The 19,267-nt window shown below is 45.8% G+C and overlaps 3 protein-coding genes across 3 annotated transcripts in view; all 3 read left to right on the forward strand.

The window, feature by feature from the left end:
* The first annotated feature begins 890 nt into the window (after positions 1-890).
* LOC141812468 (uncharacterized) lies at positions 891-2,474 on the forward strand. The gene has a single exon (XM_074700460.1). The coding sequence runs from the start codon at positions 891-893 to the stop codon at positions 2,472-2,474; it is 1,584 nt and encodes a 527-aa protein (XP_074556561.1).
* Positions 2,475-4,179: 1,705 nt separating this feature from the next.
* Positions 4,180-5,562, forward strand: LOC141812469 (uncharacterized). The gene is made up of 2 exons (XM_074700461.1): positions 4,180-5,058; positions 5,128-5,562. Exons 1-2 carry the CDS (start codon positions 4,180-4,182, stop codon positions 5,560-5,562), a joined length of 1,314 nt encoding a protein of 437 aa, XP_074556562.1.
* A 7,832-nt stretch (positions 5,563-13,394) lies between these two features.
* The window catches only part of LOC141812470 (two-component response regulator-like PRR73), a 21,634-nt gene continuing 15,761 nt past the window's right edge, over positions 13,395-19,267 (forward strand). Inside the window, 6 exon segments of the mRNA XM_074700462.1 lie at positions 13,395-13,486; positions 14,016-14,400; positions 18,785-18,946; positions 19,020-19,085; positions 19,088-19,111; positions 19,114-19,151. Of these exon segments, the coding sequence (XP_074556563.1) occupies positions 14,088-14,400; positions 18,785-18,946; positions 19,020-19,085; positions 19,088-19,111; positions 19,114-19,151 (603 nt within the window). The 5' untranslated portion in view covers positions 13,395-13,486; positions 14,016-14,087.

Genomic DNA, 19,267 nt, shown 5'->3' on the forward strand with positions numbered 1-19,267 from the left:
ATTAATACTATCTCTCCGCTGCCTGCACGGATGGTGACAAGATAACACTTTATCGGCGATGGGACAGGGAACTCGATTGTTCCTGCCACCTCATTAATCATGATGGGACGTTCCTTAAATGATGACGTGACAGGTATGCACGCTCATCTCCTCCTTAAAACGACCACTCCCCTGCAGCAGGTATCTCTCTCGACCTCTCTCAACTCTTACTCTCTTTTACGCTCAAGCTCTTCTTTTACTGTTCATCTTCTTCCTCCCACCGTCCCTGACTTGAGCGTCGGAGTGGTCGCGCCAGGGCACCCCCTGGCCTTCCCACTGACGTTCTTTGTGTTCGCAGGTCCCTGAGCCCCTGAAGCTTTTCCTGTTCCCCGCCAGCTCCGACGAAGCTCCAGAAGACCCTGAAGTTCCCGTCGCCCTCAGCTCCCCCTACTGTTTCGCTCCCACGGCGAGGAAGGTCCGGTGACGTGTCCAGAAGCAGTTCTCAACCGGAACATAATTTGGCGCCGTCTGTGGGAAAGTTTTAGCCCGGATTTGAGATGCCGACGGACGAACCTCCTCAACCTCGCCTTCATCACCATGACGCAGGAGGATTTTGATAGGGCGGTGGCCGCCGCCGTCCTAGCAGTCTCCAGGCAACAACCGCAGGTACCAGCTGCCCCCTCAAGACCTCGCTCTTTCTCCGCTGAAGCCCCACCGGCGCCGGCGCCGGCCCCAGCGCGCCGGTTGTTTGAGCCACGGAGGCCCACCAGGCCCATCAAGGCCCATCAGGCCTCAAGCCCCTCCAGGCTCCAGGCCCCCAGACTCAAGCCCATCAGGCCCAAGCCTACCAGGCTCCGGCCCATCAGGCCCAAGGTCAAGCTCAGCCCTATATTTTTGAAGACTACGGTGGGATGTCCGTAGAATCTGCAGCGGCCAGGACCCCACCTCGTCATCTCGCACGTGGAAAGGGCCCATGTCCAGGAGAAGGCAGCAGCTCCCACAAATCTCCTTTTGCCCAGTGGATTTTAGAAGAGGAACTCCCGCGTCACTTTCGCGCCCCTCAGCTTGTGGATTACACCGGAGCAACTGATCCGGAAGATCATTTGGGGAAATTTGAGAATGCCGCTATGCTACATCAGTACACCGATGCCATCAAATGCCAGGTTTTTCTCACCACCTTGGCCGGCGCGGCGGTCCGCTGGTTCAACCATCTGCCGCCAGCATCCATATGCTCTTTCAATGATTTTAGAAGCTCCTTTCTAAGGCACTTCGCCACCAGCCGAGCTTACCGAAAGACTGTGATGGACCTTTTTTCCATCAAACAGAAATCCAAGGAGTCACTCAAGGAGTATGTGCGCAGATTCAATCAGGGGGCGCAGGAAGTCCCAGCCGCTCCATCAGAGGTCCTTGTCAGTGCCTTTTCCCAGGGATTGATAGAGGGGGATTTCTTCCGGTCTCTCATCAAGAAGCCTCCCGAGAACTTCGACATGCTGCTGACCCGAGCCGACAAGTACATACACGTGGAAGAAGCTCAGTCGGCTCGGCGCATAAACTCCGACGCTTCCTCCCACGGTGGTCCGAGTCGACAGCTTGCTCCGGCCGTTCGAAGTGAACACCGCCATCCGCCTCAACCACTCAGGAGACCGGAGCCGGAGCATCCAACTAGACCGGCAGGTGGCCCTCGCGCCATACAAGCAGTGGATTCCCGGCCCACTCAACCGTCGGGGCCTTCACGATGGCTGCCCCGCTTCTGCGCGTATCATCGGTCGCGAACTCACGATACTCGGGATTGCCATCAGTATGCCCGGGTCCTCCGGGAGTCAGAAGAACAGCGCTCGGGGAGGGCGGTACCTGCCCCCCAACCCCGGCGGGAGACCCACACTCAGGCCGCTCCTCCACCTCCGCCACCCTCTCCTCGGGCCGCCTACAAGCGCCACCGTTCTCCCAGAGAGCTCACTCCCCCAATGCAGAATGAGGGGGATCGCGGTCAGGGATCCGGCTCCCGTGATCCTCGAGCCGACAATCAAGATAACGCCCCCCGAGGCAATATCCTCATGATTACGGGGGGCGCTACGGATGGAGACTCCAACCGGGCCAGGAAGGCCCACAGCCGCCAGTTGGAAGTCTGCGGTGTGGCTGGAGGAAGTCGAGGAGACGGACCCATCATCGGCTTTGGACCACAAGACTTGGAGGGAGTGGAAACTCCTCATGACGACGCGCTGGTCATAAGGGCCACCATCGCCAACTATGATATATCCAGAGTGTTTGTCGACACCGGCAGCTCCGTCAACATCATCTTCAAGACAGCCTTTGATCAGATGCAGATTGACGAAGCTGACCTGGAGCCTATGGCCACCTCCTTATATGGCTTCACAGGGAACGAAGTTCGCCCCTTGGGACAGATACGCCTCGCTATCTCTCTCCCTAGGCGAGGAACCAGCTCGAAGGACGAGGTATTGCTTCTTCACTATAGTGGATGCTCCCTCCTCCTATAATGTGATACTAGGTCGACCGACACTCGGCGCTTTCTCGGCCGTCGTATCCACCTACCATCAGAAGATCAAGTTTCCAGTGGGAGACTTAGTCGGGGGAGGCGCGAGGCAACCAGTTGACTGCACGACGTTGTTATGTCGACGCAGTCCGGACGGAAGCCAGAAGGCCCGACGGACCCAAGGAGCTGAAGTGCACGCAGTACAAGAGGTGCCGAACCCTCGTGTTGCAGCCGAGAAGGAGCTCTTACAAGTATGCCCCGACCGCCCGGAGACAACTGTGCAAGTGGCCGCCGAACTGCCAACCGAACTAAAAGCTAGAACTGGCTGAATGCCTCCGTCGGAATCAGGATGTTTTTCGCCTGGACTCCAACAGACCTCACGGGAGTTTCCCCTTCCGTCGCCATCCACCGCCTCAACGTCCTTCCGGGTGCCCGCCCCGTCAAACAGAAGCGACGACACTTCGGCCCCGAGCAGAACAAAGTGATCCGAGAAGAAGTACAAAAGCTGCTGAAGGCCGGATACATCAAGGAGGTGCACTTCCCTACTTGGCTGTCCAATGTAGTGCTGGTGCCGAAGCCAGGGAACAAATGGCGGGTCTGCGTGGATTTCAGAGACTTAAACAAGGCCTGCCCGAAGGACTGTTATCCACTGCCTAGGATTGATCAATTGGTTGACTCCACCTCTGGGTGCGAATACATATGTATGCTGGATGCTTATCAGGGGTATCATCAAATCCCCCTTTCTGTAGACGACCAAGATAAGGTCAGTTTCATAACGGCAGATGGAACTTTTTGTTATACTGTTATGCCATTCGGACTAAAGAACGCAGGAGCTACTTATCAACGGTTGATGGACAAAATCTTCCGTCATCAACAAGGCCGTAACATCGAAGTATATGTGGATGACATACTGGTTAAGTCCGAGAAAGGAGGCTCCCTCATTTCTGACATAGAAGAAACTTGCAGCACTCTGCGCCGATATGGCCTAAAACTGAATCCAGCCAAGTGTCTATTCGGAGTCCGAGTGGGAAAATTCCTTGGTTACATAGTGACCGAGGAGGGGATCGAAGCCAATCCGGACAAAGTGCAAGCACTATCCCAGATGTCCCTGCCACGCAATCTCAGAGAAGCACAGAAGCTGATGGGCCGGATCACCGCACTCTCCCGATTCATCTCCAGATCGGCGGAACGCAGCCTTCCCTTCTTGAAGGTCTTGAAGAGGGCACAGAAGTTCGAGTGGAACGAGGATTGTGACAGGGCATTCTCTGAGCTCAAAGAGTACCTCTCCCAACTCCCTCGGCTCGCCAAGCCTTCTCCAGGCGAGCCGCTGTGGATGTACCTGTCAGCCTCTCACTCTGCCGCCAGCTCCGTACTAGTAAAACAGGAAGGTCAGTCTCAGCATCCCATTTATTTCTCCAGTCACCTTTTCAAAGATGCAGAGACCAGATACTCCAACCTGGAGAAGCTGGCGTGGATGCTTGTTCTGTCCGTTCGTAAGCTGCGCCCATACTTCTTATCTCATCCGGTCACAGTCATGACCAACAGCAACTGGGCCGGCTACTCACGAAGCCGAAAATCTCCGGACGGCTCGTCAAATGGACCGTGGAACTCGGGGAATATGACATTCAGTATCAACCCCGGACTGCCATCAAGGCTCAGGCCTTAGCTGACTTCCTCACCGAAATACCCGAAGACGAACCGGAGCAGATATGGAAAGGTACGTAGACGGATCCTCCAACAGACAAGGGAGCGGAGTCGGGGTCGTCTTAATTTCTCCCCAAGAGGAAGAGATTCGGCTCTCCATCAGACTGAGTTTTCGAGCCTCTGCCTCTAACAACGAAGCCGAATATGAGGCCGTACTTGCTGGTCTTCAGGCAGCCAAGCGGATGGGAGCCGCCCGGGTCCAGCTACATTCCGATTCCCAACTAGTAGCGCAACAGGTGGAAGGAGGCTATGGAATTCACAATGATCGACTCCGCCGATACGCCGAAGCATTTGCAAAAATAAAGGCGGAGTTCATGGAGGTAACCCTGCTGAAGATTCCCCGGACCGAAAATGGCAAGGCAGATGAATTAGCCCGGTTGGCAAGCTCTATAACAGAATGGCATCAAGAAGGACCGATTACTCAAGTCTCCTTCATAGCTCAAATTGATCAGGCCCTGACTCCAGCCGAATTGGACGACTGGATAAGTCATCTCTTGAACTTCCTCCAAACAGGAGCCACCCCTTCTGACCCTGATCTGGCCAAAGTACTCCGAAGGCGCGCGACCCGGTTCACACTTGTAGGAGATCAGCTATACCGGCGTGCCTTCTCCCGTCCTCTGCTCAAACGTTTGGGGCCAGAAGATGTTGATTATGTTTTGCGGGAGGCACACCAAGGATGTTACGGCAATCACCCAGGGGGAAGATCGCTGGCCCGAAAGATTTTGTTGGCTATGTACTTCTGGTCAACTCTCCAAGCTGATGCGGCAAAGTTAGTCTCAACCTACCTGCATTGCCAGAAATACCAAAGTTTTTCGCGACGACCGACGGAGATGTTGAAGGCCTCCACTACCTCGTGTCCTTTTGACCAATGGGGCATGGACATTGTGGGACCCTTTCCGGCGGGGCCACAATAGAAGAAATTCCTTCTCGTCGCTGTGGACTACTTCTCTAAGTGGGTCGAAGCTGAAGCCCTCGCCCGCATCACCGAGGAGGCCGTCATCAAGTTCCTATGGAAGAACATCATTTGTCGATATGATATCCCACAGCGACTAGTCTTCGACAACGGCCGACAATTCCAAGGAAAAAAGATTCAAACATGGTGCCAAGGGTTGGGGATCCAACAAGCCTTCACTTCCGTAGCCTACCCACAAGCCAATGGTCAAGCCGAAGTCACCAATCGGGAGATACTGCGCGGGTTGAAGACCAAGTTAGATCACGAAGGAGGCAGCTGGGTGGAAGAGCTACCGTGTGTACTGTGGGCCTACCGGACCACGCCGAGGGAGAGCACAGGCATGACACCATTCCACTTGGTGTATGGAGGAGAGGTCGTAGTGCCAATGGAGGTGGAAGTCCCATCAGACAGGAGAAGACTCTATGAAAAGCCCTAAATTGATGTCACGATAGGGCTTCAAATTAGAATTTATAAATTTTATCGAAAACCCACAACGAATACAAAATAAACGAAGTATAGGGGCCTCGAGTCGTGTTTTTCCAAGGACTAGTAGAAAATTGCCTAAATTGAGCTTATCGTGTCGTGTTTTTTGGGGTTTTCTATAAAAATGGGGATTTGGTATTTTTGGAACGAAATGTACTTGAAAATCAACAAGTAAGTGAAAATTCCAAAGATGACACCCTAAAGCAAGCTAAACCTATCATCAAAAGCATTAAACATACAAATTAAACATGAAATGCAAACAAGTAATTTAGCTAGCAATGCAATCCCTACTCAAATTAGTCTACCTAGTAAACTGGTGCATGAAGTCTAAATACAATCTAAATGAGATTCAATGCTGTTGATGCAAGCTCAAGATAAAGGAAACAAGTCATGCCTAATCCGGAGAAAGCAATTTGGCACGGGAGGTGTGGCTTTGGCACGGAATAGCAGGTTATCAGAAAACAACCGGTCATCAGAATTTACAGAAATCAGATCGATACAATGAAGTAGAAGCTAATAGCATGAGTTTGCATCTAAGGAAACAACTAAACTAGCATTAAGAATTAATCAAATTCAAACAAATAGCAACTGTTAACGGAAAATGCGATGAAACCCAATTGTTCAGTAATCGGAAATTCAGAAACAGATTCAGAAACACATCCAATCTTCCCCTCTCCTTCAATTCTCCTCAGCTCGGTGTCAACAAGCTCTTGGAGCCCTTGGAAGCATTGAAGACGGTCACTTGTGTGTCTTGCTCGCTGCCAGCACCTCGAAGCGCCCGGAAAAACCCTCTCCGAACGAAACCGACGCTGTGCAGACGAGTTTCAGCTGGCAAAAACCGGAGTTCCTCCTTCTTCGAGCTCTGATGATGTTGCTGTTGGTCCAAGTGTGTTCCGCAATCCTAGGAGAACCCCTCCATGAATCGCGGCCTCGTATTGTGCAGCTAGTCGCCGGAAAACCAAGAAAACAGGGTGGCGCCGCCGGTAGAACCCCTTGCCGTCGCACGCCGTCCGGTCGCCGATTTATACCCAATCAACCGGATTGAAGCTTCTCAAGGATGGAGGATTGCAACGGAAATGGAAAAATTGGAAGGAGCTGGCCTGATTGGTACGTCGCGGGGCAGAGAACGCTCGCGGGAACGAAGATGAACAGTAGCGGCCAGCCACTGTTCATCCCGAATGTTTAAGCTTTTATACTGTGATTAATTGATTAATCTCGGCCATCCATCTCTGATTCAACGGTGCACATTTGATCTAGGCTTTAGGGCAGTCTAGGGTTTCCCAAAAATTGTGAAATTTTGATCAGGCTCGATCCGAGTCATATCCTTCGTGTTGGTTCGATCAATTTGACGAATTGACTCGATTTGACCCCGGTTGAGCTCAAGTCGGATCCGAGTTAGCCCTAAAATCAATTTAAAAATCCATTTAATGCCAAAAAATCACCATTAAATCACAGAAATTATATCAAACCTCAATTTAAGCAATATAGGACAACTAAAGTCAAACCGATCCATTTCATAATTTATTTTCATATAAAAGCCCAAAATTGAATCGATTTAAATCGTAAAAACCCTAAGTCATCAAACCCCCCCCCCCCGTAGAGGAACTCACCGGTAGCTCCGCTGGCTGCTCGATTAGGTGGGCGACCACTGGTTCTACCACCCGCGGTGACTGTACTACCGCCGTCTCTGGTAGGCCTCCCTCCGTAGTCATAGCCGGGACAGTCGCGGATTCGGTAGAAGGCGCTACCGAATCAGGGACTTGCTCTCCCCTTAATGCTGCATCAGACGCAGCTGGCCCCGTGGCCAAGGCCCTAAGAGATCTATCCATTGACTCCCCAACTGGGTCTGTAGTCGGTGCTGCTGGTAGGGTAGCTGGTGTCGCACCCTCTGAAGTCACCCGCCTCGCCACTCGTTGCTCCGCCTGGCGACTCGACTCCGTTCCGGGAGTACTCTTCGGCGCCTTCGCGGGAATTGGCTTCTTCTTCTTCGGCTTTGCCTGTGGTTCAGGGCGGGCTTTCTTCTTCAACTTCCCCTCCTCGACTGCTGGAGGACGTTGCTGAGACGCCGGTTCATCGGTAGGCTCATTGATAGTCAGCGCCTTGGCTTTCGGGGCTCTCTCGTGCGGCTCCTCCACTCGGGGTCGCTTGGCCTTAGGGGCCTTCTCGCGGGTCCCCTCCGTTGAGAGCCGCTTGGCGACTCGGCTGGATGGCGCAGCCGAATGGGACCTTGTCCCGGACTCCGCCGCCACTAAATGACTGGCAGCTGAGGCCGCTGCCGCCGGACTCCCTTTAGAAGGACCGGGAGTCGTCAACTTCCTGAAAGACGCGCAGTCCCACTTTATGAATTTGTTCAGTGACGCCGCCATCCAAAGATCCTCTGTAAAAAGTCAAGACACACATGAAATTAGAAATCAACGTACTAAGGTAGCGATACTATCTTACCCAGTGGCTGAGATAACTCCGCAGCTATCGGGCTTAAGCCTGCCCGAAACAGGAGACCCTCCTCGCCGATCAACCGCTCCACATGGAACTTTAAGCCATCCAACACCTCCGAAGCCATTGAGTAGGCGGCATCCTTCTTGTAGGCCCTCAGTCGAGGAGGAAGCGAGAGTTCGTCCTGCCACTCGACTACGTGAAAAGGATTTGGGGGACGGACAAAGAAGAACTTGGTCTTCCAGAATTTAAGGGAAGAGGGGTACTCGGCGAGGAAATTGAGTCTGGGCCGGGCATTAAGATAGAAAACTCCACTCTCCTTCTTTTTCGGATAGAAAAAGTAATGGAAAACGGTTGGGTTCAAGGGGATCCCGTAGACCTTAAAGACCAGACAGACACAGCTCAGGAGGCGGAAGGAGTTGGGGGCCAACTGATTGACGGGGACCCCGAAATACCCAGCAACCCTTATGAAAAACTTTGGGATGGGAAATCGCAACCCTCCCTCTAGCTGATCTTGGAAGAAGGTTTGAAAGCCAGGGGGCGGTAGGTGGGGCCGGTGATGACGCTTGAGAACCTTAATCTTATATTGGCGGGAGATCTCGTACTGGAGCCTCACCGCCGACCTAGACGCTCTATCAAACACAGAAACCGCGGACTCAAACCAAGCACTGTCAGACTTAGACATCCCTATGAACCTAACATGAAACACGAAACAAACCCGGAAGAAAAGCAAGAAAGAGGAAGAAGCAGAGCTTACGCCGAGAATCTTGCTGGGAGAAGGAAGGTCGGAAAGACAAAGGCGACAGCAAGAGCAGCGACAACACGAACAGCAGGGAGACGCTCGAAAACAGCAAACAAACGGTCCCGCTGCAGTCTTACGCCGACCATATATACAGAAACCCTAGGTGGCTACGACCGTTCGATCAGGCGGCACAGAAAAGGTGGGATTCAACGAGCAACGTCGGATGGTCACGACTTTCCGAGCGTATCTGCTGATGTCATAATGGCGATTCGCAAATCCCGTCAAATCGCACGCCTCCTTAATGGCTCGTCTCGGAAAAGACAGCGGCCCTCTCTGCGCATGCTCGCCGCCATTCTTCTTATTAATGCAACCAACAGCATGGCACGGTTGTCCTCCGCTGATTAGTCTCTCTCCGATCGACATGACTGCACCGATGTCTCGCTCACTTGATCGGACAAAGTCTCTAGACCAGACTCAGACTCGAGCCCGACTCGGTCTAGTCAGTTCGACTCACGCTCCCTTCGACTAGATTAGTAGGGAGGCTTATGTTACGGGGATAATCCGAGAGGCCTTTGGTTAGACTCGAGTCCAAGTCTGGTCCCACCCCACGGGCCCAGCTAGCCAAATCTGCGGGCTTGATTGGTCAAGTCACTTAATATCGAGGTATACCCATTCGGCCGCCTTGTGGCCGAATCGCCCCACGCGGCCATCGCTTGGCCGACTCGCCCATTCGACTATTTACTGGCCGAATTGCCCCACGCGGCCATCGCTTGGCCGAATCGCCCATTCGGCTGTTTACTGGCCGAATCGCCCCACGCAGCCATCGCTTGGCCGAATCGCCCATTCGGCTGTTTACTGGCCGAATCGCCCCACACGGCCATCGCTTGGCCGAATCGCCCATTCGGCGATTTACTGGCCGAATCGCCCCACTCGCCCCACGCGGCCATCGCTTGGCCGAATCGCCCATTCGACTATTTATTGGCCGAATCACCCCACACGGCCATCGCTTGGCCGAATCGCCCATTCGGGTATGTCCTCGCCGAATCGCTCATCAGCCGAATGGCCCATTCGGCCACCCTCTGGCCGAATCGGCCGCGTGACCCTTCCTTATTCACTTAGGCCGTGAAGCACTTTTATACTGAAAGTTTCGCCTCCTGTGTCCGATAGCACGCCGTATCGACCAAGCGCCCTACAATGCCCTGGTACACCTCATCATGATCTCTGACAAACCCATGCCCCCATTTATTAAGACTATCTCTCTGTTGTCTGCACGGATGGTGACAAGATAACACTTTTCCGGCGATGGGACAGGGAACTCGATTGTTCCTGCCACCTCATTAATCATGATGGGACGTTCCTTAAATGATGACGTGACAGGTATGCACGCTCATCTCCTCCTTAAAACGACCACTCCCTGCAGCAGGTAACTCTCTCGACCTCTCTCAACTTCTGCTCAAGCTCTTCTTTTACTGTTCATCTTCTTCCTCCCACCGTCCCTGACTTGAGCGTCGGAGTGGTCGCGCCAGGGCACCCCTGGCCTTCCCACTGACGTTCTTTGTGTGCGCAGGTCCCTGGGTCCCTGAAGCTTTTCCTGTTCCCCGCCAGCTCCGACAAAGCTCCAGAAGACCCTGAAGTTCCCGTCGCCCTCAGCTCCCCCTACTGTTTCGCTCCCACGGCGAGGAAGGTCCGGTGACATGTCCAGAAGCAGCTCTCAACCGGAACAGTCACCTATCAATTCTGAAGCAGAGAAGAGTAGGGTTTAGTGAAGTCTTCATTCCCTGCACTGCAAGGTTTGAAATGGAGTAGGGAGCTAGCAAAATGCTTAGAGTTTCTCGCTTGTGAGGGACTACCTCACCTAATGATAACTCACCCAATTGAGTCTTCTAGGCTTCTTTGTTTAGTTTTGGTCACTGAGTTTGACAGGATCATTGATTTCGAGATTGAACTGGATAGAATTTGAAGCATTTTCGCGAATATAATTTTAGCAACTCACTTCAGTAAAAAATAAAATTTGCCACCCCAACGATTTTATATGATCGGTTCCACAATCATTTATGAGAAGGTAAATTGGGAAATGACAATTGGTCGCTACGGAGAGGGCATTGTCTCAACTTCGTTGAGATTCGATCCTTGTCCATTTCAATAAGTCTATTTCATAGTAACCAACTCAACTATGATCCACGGATAATTTTAACAACTAAGTTAAAATGAGGATGAGAAGTCTAATAATTGAATAGAGACAATAGTATATAAATATATAAAATAAATAATACTTAAATTTAATTTTAAATTTTATTTAAATATTTAAATAGTAATGTATAAATTTAAATTATTTATAAAAGGTTAAAAATAAGAAAATAATAATAATTTTTATGGATTAGATAAATGTTTAACCTAATCTATAAGCACAACCACATTGTTAACTGAGTTTATCTTGAACTCTATAAGATTTTTAATAAAAAAAAAAACTTGAACAGATAAATAACTAAATAAATAAATTAGAACGTAATTGAACTTAGCTCGGCTATACTTATTTACATCCATAATTTGGCTAAGTAATAGTGGAAAAAGTGGCCAATTGTGAGAAGGGGGAACAAATAGAGTCTAGTTGACACTATCTTATTGCTATCCAAAATGAGTTAAGCTAGACGCGACCCATTCCACAATTCATCGACCTAGCCGAACCGAACTGAACCCTAACTAAAAGCCTCCACTCACCCATTTGGATTCTCCAATGAGCCTACCCCCATTCCATGAATGTGATGAGATCCACATAAAATATTCCAAGTACAGCTAAAGCCATGCGGGCTTTCCCACACCATCCTTTAGCTGCCTCAAGAATCATAGGCACCAAAGCAAAGCAAGAGCCCAAGAGATGAGCAAGAATATAACTCCATCACTTTCCTTTGCTTTGCCTTTGCATTTGCCTTTGGCTTTGCTTTCCTCCTCCATGAATCTAAAATCAAAAACGAAGCGCGCAAGAACGCAAGAGCCCGAGGGGATCAAAAGCCTGGAGGACAAGGTGCCATATGGAAAGGAGAAGCGAAGCGAGGCCACAACCACACACCAACAAAGAAGAAAGATGCTCAACCTCTCGACGCTCCTTGGCCACAACCTGATAAAGCCTCGTAAAGAAGATATCGATATAGATACTCTTGCAAAAGGCAACCCAATAATGCATCAATCTCATGGTCTTTGTTTCCATTCTATTCTTTGTTTGTTTCTTTTTTTGTTTCTTTTTTTGTTTGCCTTTTTTCTTCAAATTTTTGTAGCAATGCACAACATACTGAAAATGTCATTGACTAAACTACTAGTAGATGTGTAAAATTCAATTGCAACATTAGTACATTGAAATTCAACCTTTATCTCAACTTAATTGTCAATTGGAATAACTTTACTTGTATGCATTTTACCAATAACTCAGTGTTATTACTTGTCAATATCAAATTTAGTCCTAGTGATTATTTATATAATCAAAAGGCACTATTTAAAAAAAAAACAATTATTAAAATAGTATTATATTTGTAATTTCCATCAATATCCTAGATTTTTCATCTCACTAGAAGAAAATATCCTATAATATGTTATAGTTAGAATTCAAATCATAAATATTTAGGTAAACTACTGAGTAGCTTGCCCTGCATGATCGAGAGGCTATTGCTATGTGCTTTAGAGTTTAAGAAAAACTACCTACCTTAAGGTGATGCAACTTTAATCAAAATTGCTTATGTCCTTTGGAATAATATATCTTTAAGGTGATACAATTTTAGTTAAAAATGTTATAAAATTATATAATTTTAATCAAAATTAACTCTAAAACGAAGCATAAAGTATCAAATTGTAAGTGGCATGTATAATTTTTTAAAAGAGAAGCACTCTTTTACCATATAAATATTGAAGGACATATTTTTAATTTTCTACGAATAATTTGGTGCATGAAACTCTATCAAAAATAGATGTTAAGGAAATATCAAATTATTTTGGATCTATTGCACATCATCTTAACTTAACTGTATTATAAGAGGTTATTTTCCTTGACTTAATCCACTATGATAAAGTCATTAAATAGCAACTTTATTTTGGAGTTGCGTTCTAGCAATTTTTTTTTATAAATTTAATTAAAAAAATAAATTTAAACACTTCGTCATGGTGCGTATTGAAACTCATTCATGAACTAAAATGTAAATAACTATTATTTATGGGCGTTATGGCTTATTTCCTTGCTCCCAGACGCCGTTATCTCGCCGTTATGATTTTTATTCTCCCCGGTCTGGTCCACTCACTCTCCGGTCAACAATACAGCCGTGGTGCTATCCTGCTTTCCCCACAATGAGACACAGTGACATTGGACGTCATTACGGTGATCTCACCGAGAGGAGCAGCAGACTATCCTACGTGGCCCCCTGCAGATCGGGGCGGATTGTGCGCGGGGCGCGTCAGCTCCCGGCTTTTGATTTCGTCCACGTGTCTCAACACGTCCGGCCGTCTCCGATCCGACGTGGACCGGACCCCCGTCGCCCACCGCCATTTTCTCCACGTCAGCCGCGAAGCCCGGCCCTAATATATATCTCGTTGACGCCTCCGGCTCGGGAAATCTCTCCATCGCCTTCTCTCTTCCCCCTTCTCGGTCCAAGCCCTGCGGAGTCTTCCCAAGCTCACAGCCATAGCGAGAGCAGAAGGAAGGAGCCCCTCGTCCACTTGAGTTCAGTCTTCTCAAACCCAATCCTTAATCGCTTTCTTCCTAGTTCGATTTCTCCTTTCTAGTTTATAGTTGTTTGGATCGGGGAAACGGGCTCCCTGTCTTGTTTTCGGGGGTTCTCCGTTCCGATCGAAGCGTAGGTACCCCAAAATCCAACGCCTTTGTTGTTTTCTACGTGTTGGTTGAGCCCATCGGTTGTTACTCTTGAATTCCCACTTGTTTGCGGTCTTTTTCTTGGTTTCTGGGTGGCATAATCTCATCTTTGGTGGATCTTTGATCCTTTTCGGGTTTCTGGATGATGAATCACTAGTTATTGTTATCTTGGCTTCTTGATCTGCGGACTTGCTACTTTTTACCACACTTGGAATAGCCATTTTCCCCATGCTTTTTTTTTTTTCGGCTTGCTGGATTTTAAGGTGGTTCAGTATGCTACATGGAGTATTTGGTTTTATACATCGAGATGTTTGTGCTTTGTAAGGATTATACTTCCTCTTCATAGTCCTGATGACAAAAATGGATATTGTGCTTTCAGAAATTGTGCCATTGTCAACTTCTTCGAATCTGGTTGATTGGAGGTGTCAGTCAATTAAGCTCTGGTGGAGGCATGAATCAGGAACCTGCTCAGGATGAGAACAAGGAAGTGGGTGATACCACTGCTGGACAAGGTCAAGGACTCTCAGATGAAGATGAGTCGAAGGTCAATGAAGTGTCAGAAGATTTGAAAAACAAGCAGATAAGGGATGCTGCACAAGCGGCACAACAACCTGGTGGTCCCAATAAACAACCGCCGCCAGCAGGTCCGGTCGTACGCTGGGAGAGGTTTCTCCCGGTCAGAACTCTCAAGGTTCTGCTGGTTGAGAATGATGATTCCACCCGCCAAGTTGTCAGCGCATTACTCCGTAACTGCAGTTATGAAGGTAAGATATAGTTTCTTATTATTCTGCACATCAATGCATCATCTTGTCGTTAATTTTGTCCAAATTATTTTTTTTTAAAAACTGAAATTATTGCACTAAAAAGGAATTTCATACTCAGTCTTCAAATTTTGAATATTCCATGTAAGATGGGTTTGAATTTATTAGTGGGCCTCATTTTGCTTAATCACTAGTTTCTCCATTTAGCTAGTTAGGTATTCTTGGGCAAATTCCAAGAGGACCCCTCTACATAATTTTAGGCAACTTTTGTTGCCTTCTTTATTACAGGCTGCAGATATTTTAGGTGGATGCCATATGTAGTCGCCTCAAATGCTTGCTTTTCTTGTTGTAGCCTCTTCAACCAGATCAAGCATGTGGGGAAAAGTCTAGTTCCTAAAGGAAAAAAGCCTTGCATTCTCAGATGGCTTTACTGAACTCATCTTGCAATACTGGCATTTTTTCATTCGTTTGTAACAGGATTACTATTATTTTACTTAAAATGAAACTAATAGTGACATTCAAGTTTCAGTATCCTTTATCCTATTTTATCATTCTTTTTTAGGGAAAAACTTGAGTGGATTTTTTTTCAACATATTATTTTCTTTTTGTAGGCCATAAGATCAACAAAGTACTTGAATGTTTTTCTTATTTCCATGATTGTCTAGTGCCCTCTCTTTTGGTTAGCTGAGATGTGAGTTCTGATATCATGCAAAAACTTGTAACATGATATGGTCATCCTTATCTTGTCAATGGACAATCCACAAAAGGCTGATGCTTACTCCAGACCTTGTTCATTTGTGCTTCAGTAGATTGACTGTTTGTTATGTAATCTAGTTTCTGTCTATAATTTTTACAATATGAATTTTTTTCCCTCCAACCCATGTTTTAACCTTTCCTTCTTTCTGGTATTATTTAGTCTAGCATACCTAGGTTGGTGTGTCCTTTCCCTCTGAAGTTCTTGTAGTTATTGTTTTTCTTTCTCTTTTTGAAGGATCAGACGTCTTTAAGTGTTCAAGAGGCATTTTTCTATTGTTTTCTATTGAGTACTTTTTATTGTATTGTTTAACATGCAATAGCTTTTTTCTACTTGACCTATGAACCAGGCTTGTCTAGCAATTTGGCTTTGAAGTTTGCTCTGGTGCAGATACAAATGATAACATTGAATTTGTGACATCCCTGGAAGTTATTTTAAATTTAATGACATAGTTGAACCAGATGAAAGCCCTTGACTTACCTTTAGTTAGCTGGCTCACTTGTGTCTATGCTTATTAATGGAAGACTAAGTTGAAGTAGTTGGTAGGGGCTTAACCTTGGTGTGGTTGGTAGGTGAATATTAAGTCAGAATTGGTTAATGTTATGAAAGTGAATATCATACATTTTAGCCACTTGGAGAGGATTTGATTGATATTATCAAAGTAAATATAATTCATGTTAATCACTTGAGTTCACCCTTTATGCCTTTTAAAGTACAAAAATACAAAAGATTGGAAGATATGGCTGACCACATAAGGTAACACACAAAGAGACACACAAGAAGGTAAATAATTGATAAGTTTCTAAGTTATTTGATTTTGAGAAATCTAGATTGGGAGAATTATTTCTTTCAATCATTCAACTACGTTTCTTGATGTTATCTCTACTCTAGTATTTCTCATGACTGTCAGAAGTTTCACTTCAGATGTTTGATTGGAGCATCCTCTTAAAATGAGGTACACCTTGTACCCTTATTTCATGTCAAATGCCAAATTTGGCCATCTTTTTGACCAAATGCCTAAGTAGCTGTAAAACTTATTCTCAGAAGTTTCATGCCAAATGCCAAATTTGGCCATCTTTTTGACGTGGGATGCAATTTTGTACTTATATATATGTTACTATTGTATGTAAACATAATTGCACACATAGTATGGCAAGGCAATCCAAAATAGCTTTGTTCAGGAAGCCTCTAGGATAGATGTTGGTCTCCTAGCTTGAGCAGAACAATTTGATTTGTGCAAATAAAAGCCACTCTCCTGCAACAGTCTGCAATTAATTCACCAAGATACTGGCCTTGTGGGCTTATTGATGCATTCCACACCCTTTCTAGCATGCTTGAACATCAGAGCATGTAGATTGTATTTTTTTATAGAATAAGTTTTTTTGAAGGGGAGCCTTGGCACAACAGTAAAATTGTTACCATGCGACGTGGTGGTCAGGGTTCAAATCGAGGAAACAACTTCTTGTAATGCAGAATAAGGCTAAGTACAATAAACTCTTCCCTGAGACCTTGTATTGGCAGGATCTTTGTGCACCGAGCTGTCCTTTTTTTTTATTTATAGAATAAGCTTGTTTCCTTCCTTTCCCTTAAAATAAACTAGTTAGATAAATAGCTATTGTAATGCATATTAGTCCTTGGCTTGCCTTTAGTGACACCAGATTTAAGGCCACACCGTGGATTAATTGAGGGCTTTCTAGGCCGAGATGAAACCATCTTTAAATCTTTCTTAGGTCTCTGTGCTAGTGGCTAGGTCTATCGAGTGAATATGTCAATTTTTTCAGTGTCATCTCTACAACGGTGTCTAGTGAATGTAGTCTGAAGATTCATCATCAAAGATCTGCTTGTTTTAGTGGACTACCATTCTTCCTCAACACAAATCAGGGATAACATTGGAGTATGATTTAGATTGACAAAAATTTCAAATTTCAAGTGCGGACATTGTGATTGCGCCAGTTAGTCTCCACTCCACACATTGGAACTTGTTGGCTGATTGAGGAGATTTATGTAGTCTAACTGTTCCTATTACCATTACCTTGGTTTTTAAGAGTTTTTGGACAAATGATTTCTTTGTGCGAAATTATTGTATTAACACCCCATTAGATGTACCATTTCATTTGTTTCTTGACCCATGGGAAACAAGAACTCGAACTTTACATTAGCTTATGGTAAATTTTAAGAATGCCTATATTTCCTCACAAGAGAACCACATGAAATAACTTTTGACATTTCTAGTTTTCATTAGTCCAGTTACTTTAATTTGGTTGGATCACGATCTAATCCAGGGTCCTGTCTGATTTTCACCAGAAATCAGAAGCAAAAGGAGAAAAAGTAGGAACCACCAGAACCAGGATTCATCTTGTGTCTATTAGGGAACTAGATGGTGGTTATGAGCGCCATGTCTACATCTTCTAAACCTGACCAACCATTCAACCTTAGAAGAATTGCAAACCAATCCTCCAAATAGTTAGATTTGAAGACGTAGGATTAAAAACATAAGGTGGTGGCGATTTTAATGAAGGATTCAAATTGAGGCAGCGATAGGAGTAGTGCTAATGGATGTAGGCATTTTGGAAAATGTTATAGATGTGGTGACGATGACCAGGATGCCAATTGTATTTCATTGTTTTTACTCTTTAGGCTTTTAGGAATGCCAAGTCAAAGTGATGGAGGCAGCCAAAGTAGCAGAAGCAGTAGTTTGGGCGGAAATGTGGTGTTGGAGGGTAGGACAATATTAGTGATGATAGCGATAAGGGGGTGATTATAGCAGTATTAGCAACTATGGTGGTCAAAATGATTGTGAAGGCAACAAATTACAGTCAGTTGATGGTAGTGCAAAGGATGACTATCTAATACCTATATGGACTTTTGAGTTCATCTGCTTAATTTGTCTCTTGTTATTTTCTTGTTCATTAATGTAATATTAAAAATCATCCATTTCGATGGTAGGTCGAATAGAAGTTTGACTTTGACCAAAGAGACCAGCTGAGCTCCATGGCAATTTATATTTTAGACTCAACAGGGCCTAATTACAAAATGAGAAACTGCATCCTAAAGTTTTAATATGGCACAGGTTTTGGCATTCTACATGTTCATTTATTCACACTGATAGTGTATTATATTGTATAATTGACAAAATCCCTAAAAGCTACAAATATTTGAAATCATCTTTGACATTATGATATCAATTTTAACCACTAAGTCACATCTAAAATGATACAAGTAGTTTCTACCATAATTCTTGGATACTAATAAATTCTGGCTTGTCAGCTGATTCCACAGATATCTCGAGTAACGGAGCTTCTGTTGGTTCGCTTAGCTTCACAAACTGAGATGCAAGAAAACCAAGATGGAAGGGCTACTTTTTAGATATTATATTTTTTAAAATCTATTCTAAATAAACATGTTATTGAATTAATTTGCCCACCGGTTTGATCAATAACCTTGGGACCTAGCGTTGGGCCAAGTCGTAGATGCCTTTGGATCTGTTAACCATTCTTCTAGGTTATATTCCATTAGATAATTAAGAATTGTTAGCTTGCTGAACTTGGCTTTCTTAATTCATGCTACTCTAGTTTCTTACAATTACTTGCATATGAATTTTAATTAGTGATGTGTTTTCCCCTTATTCAACAGTTACTGCTGTTTCTAATGGTCTGCAAGCATGGAAACTACTGGAGGATCTTACTAATCATATTGACCTTATCTTGACTGAGGTAGTCATGCCTGGTTTGACCGGCATTGGTCTCCTAAGCAAGATCATGAGCCATAAAACTTGGAAGAACATTCCTGTGATCAGTGAGTATTCCTCTTTTATTACTCTTCCGCATTAATATGTGCAAATGGCCTCACTTTAAAAATTTCTGTGTAGTGATGTCGTCGAATGATTCAATGGGTACGGTCTTTAAATGTTTGTCAAAAGGTGCAGTTGACTTTTTTTTAAGCCTATCAGGAAGAATGAGCTTAAAATCTATGGCAGCATGTCTGGAGGAGATGCCACAGTGTAAGTAAAATTTTATATTGAAAGTATGCATTGTTCTAGACTATATTCGATCTTTACTGGTTCAAAGTCCATTGCTTGGTTGACTACTTGTGTTGTATAGGACTTTTTGTTTTCCT

Source organism: Curcuma longa, chromosome 19, assembly GCF_044706935.1.
Source record: "Curcuma longa cultivar G26 ecotype Majalengka, Jawa Barat chromosome 19, ITB_CL_G26_1.1, whole genome shotgun sequence".
Classification (NCBI taxonomy): Eukaryota; Viridiplantae; Streptophyta; class Magnoliopsida; order Zingiberales; family Zingiberaceae; genus Curcuma; species Curcuma longa.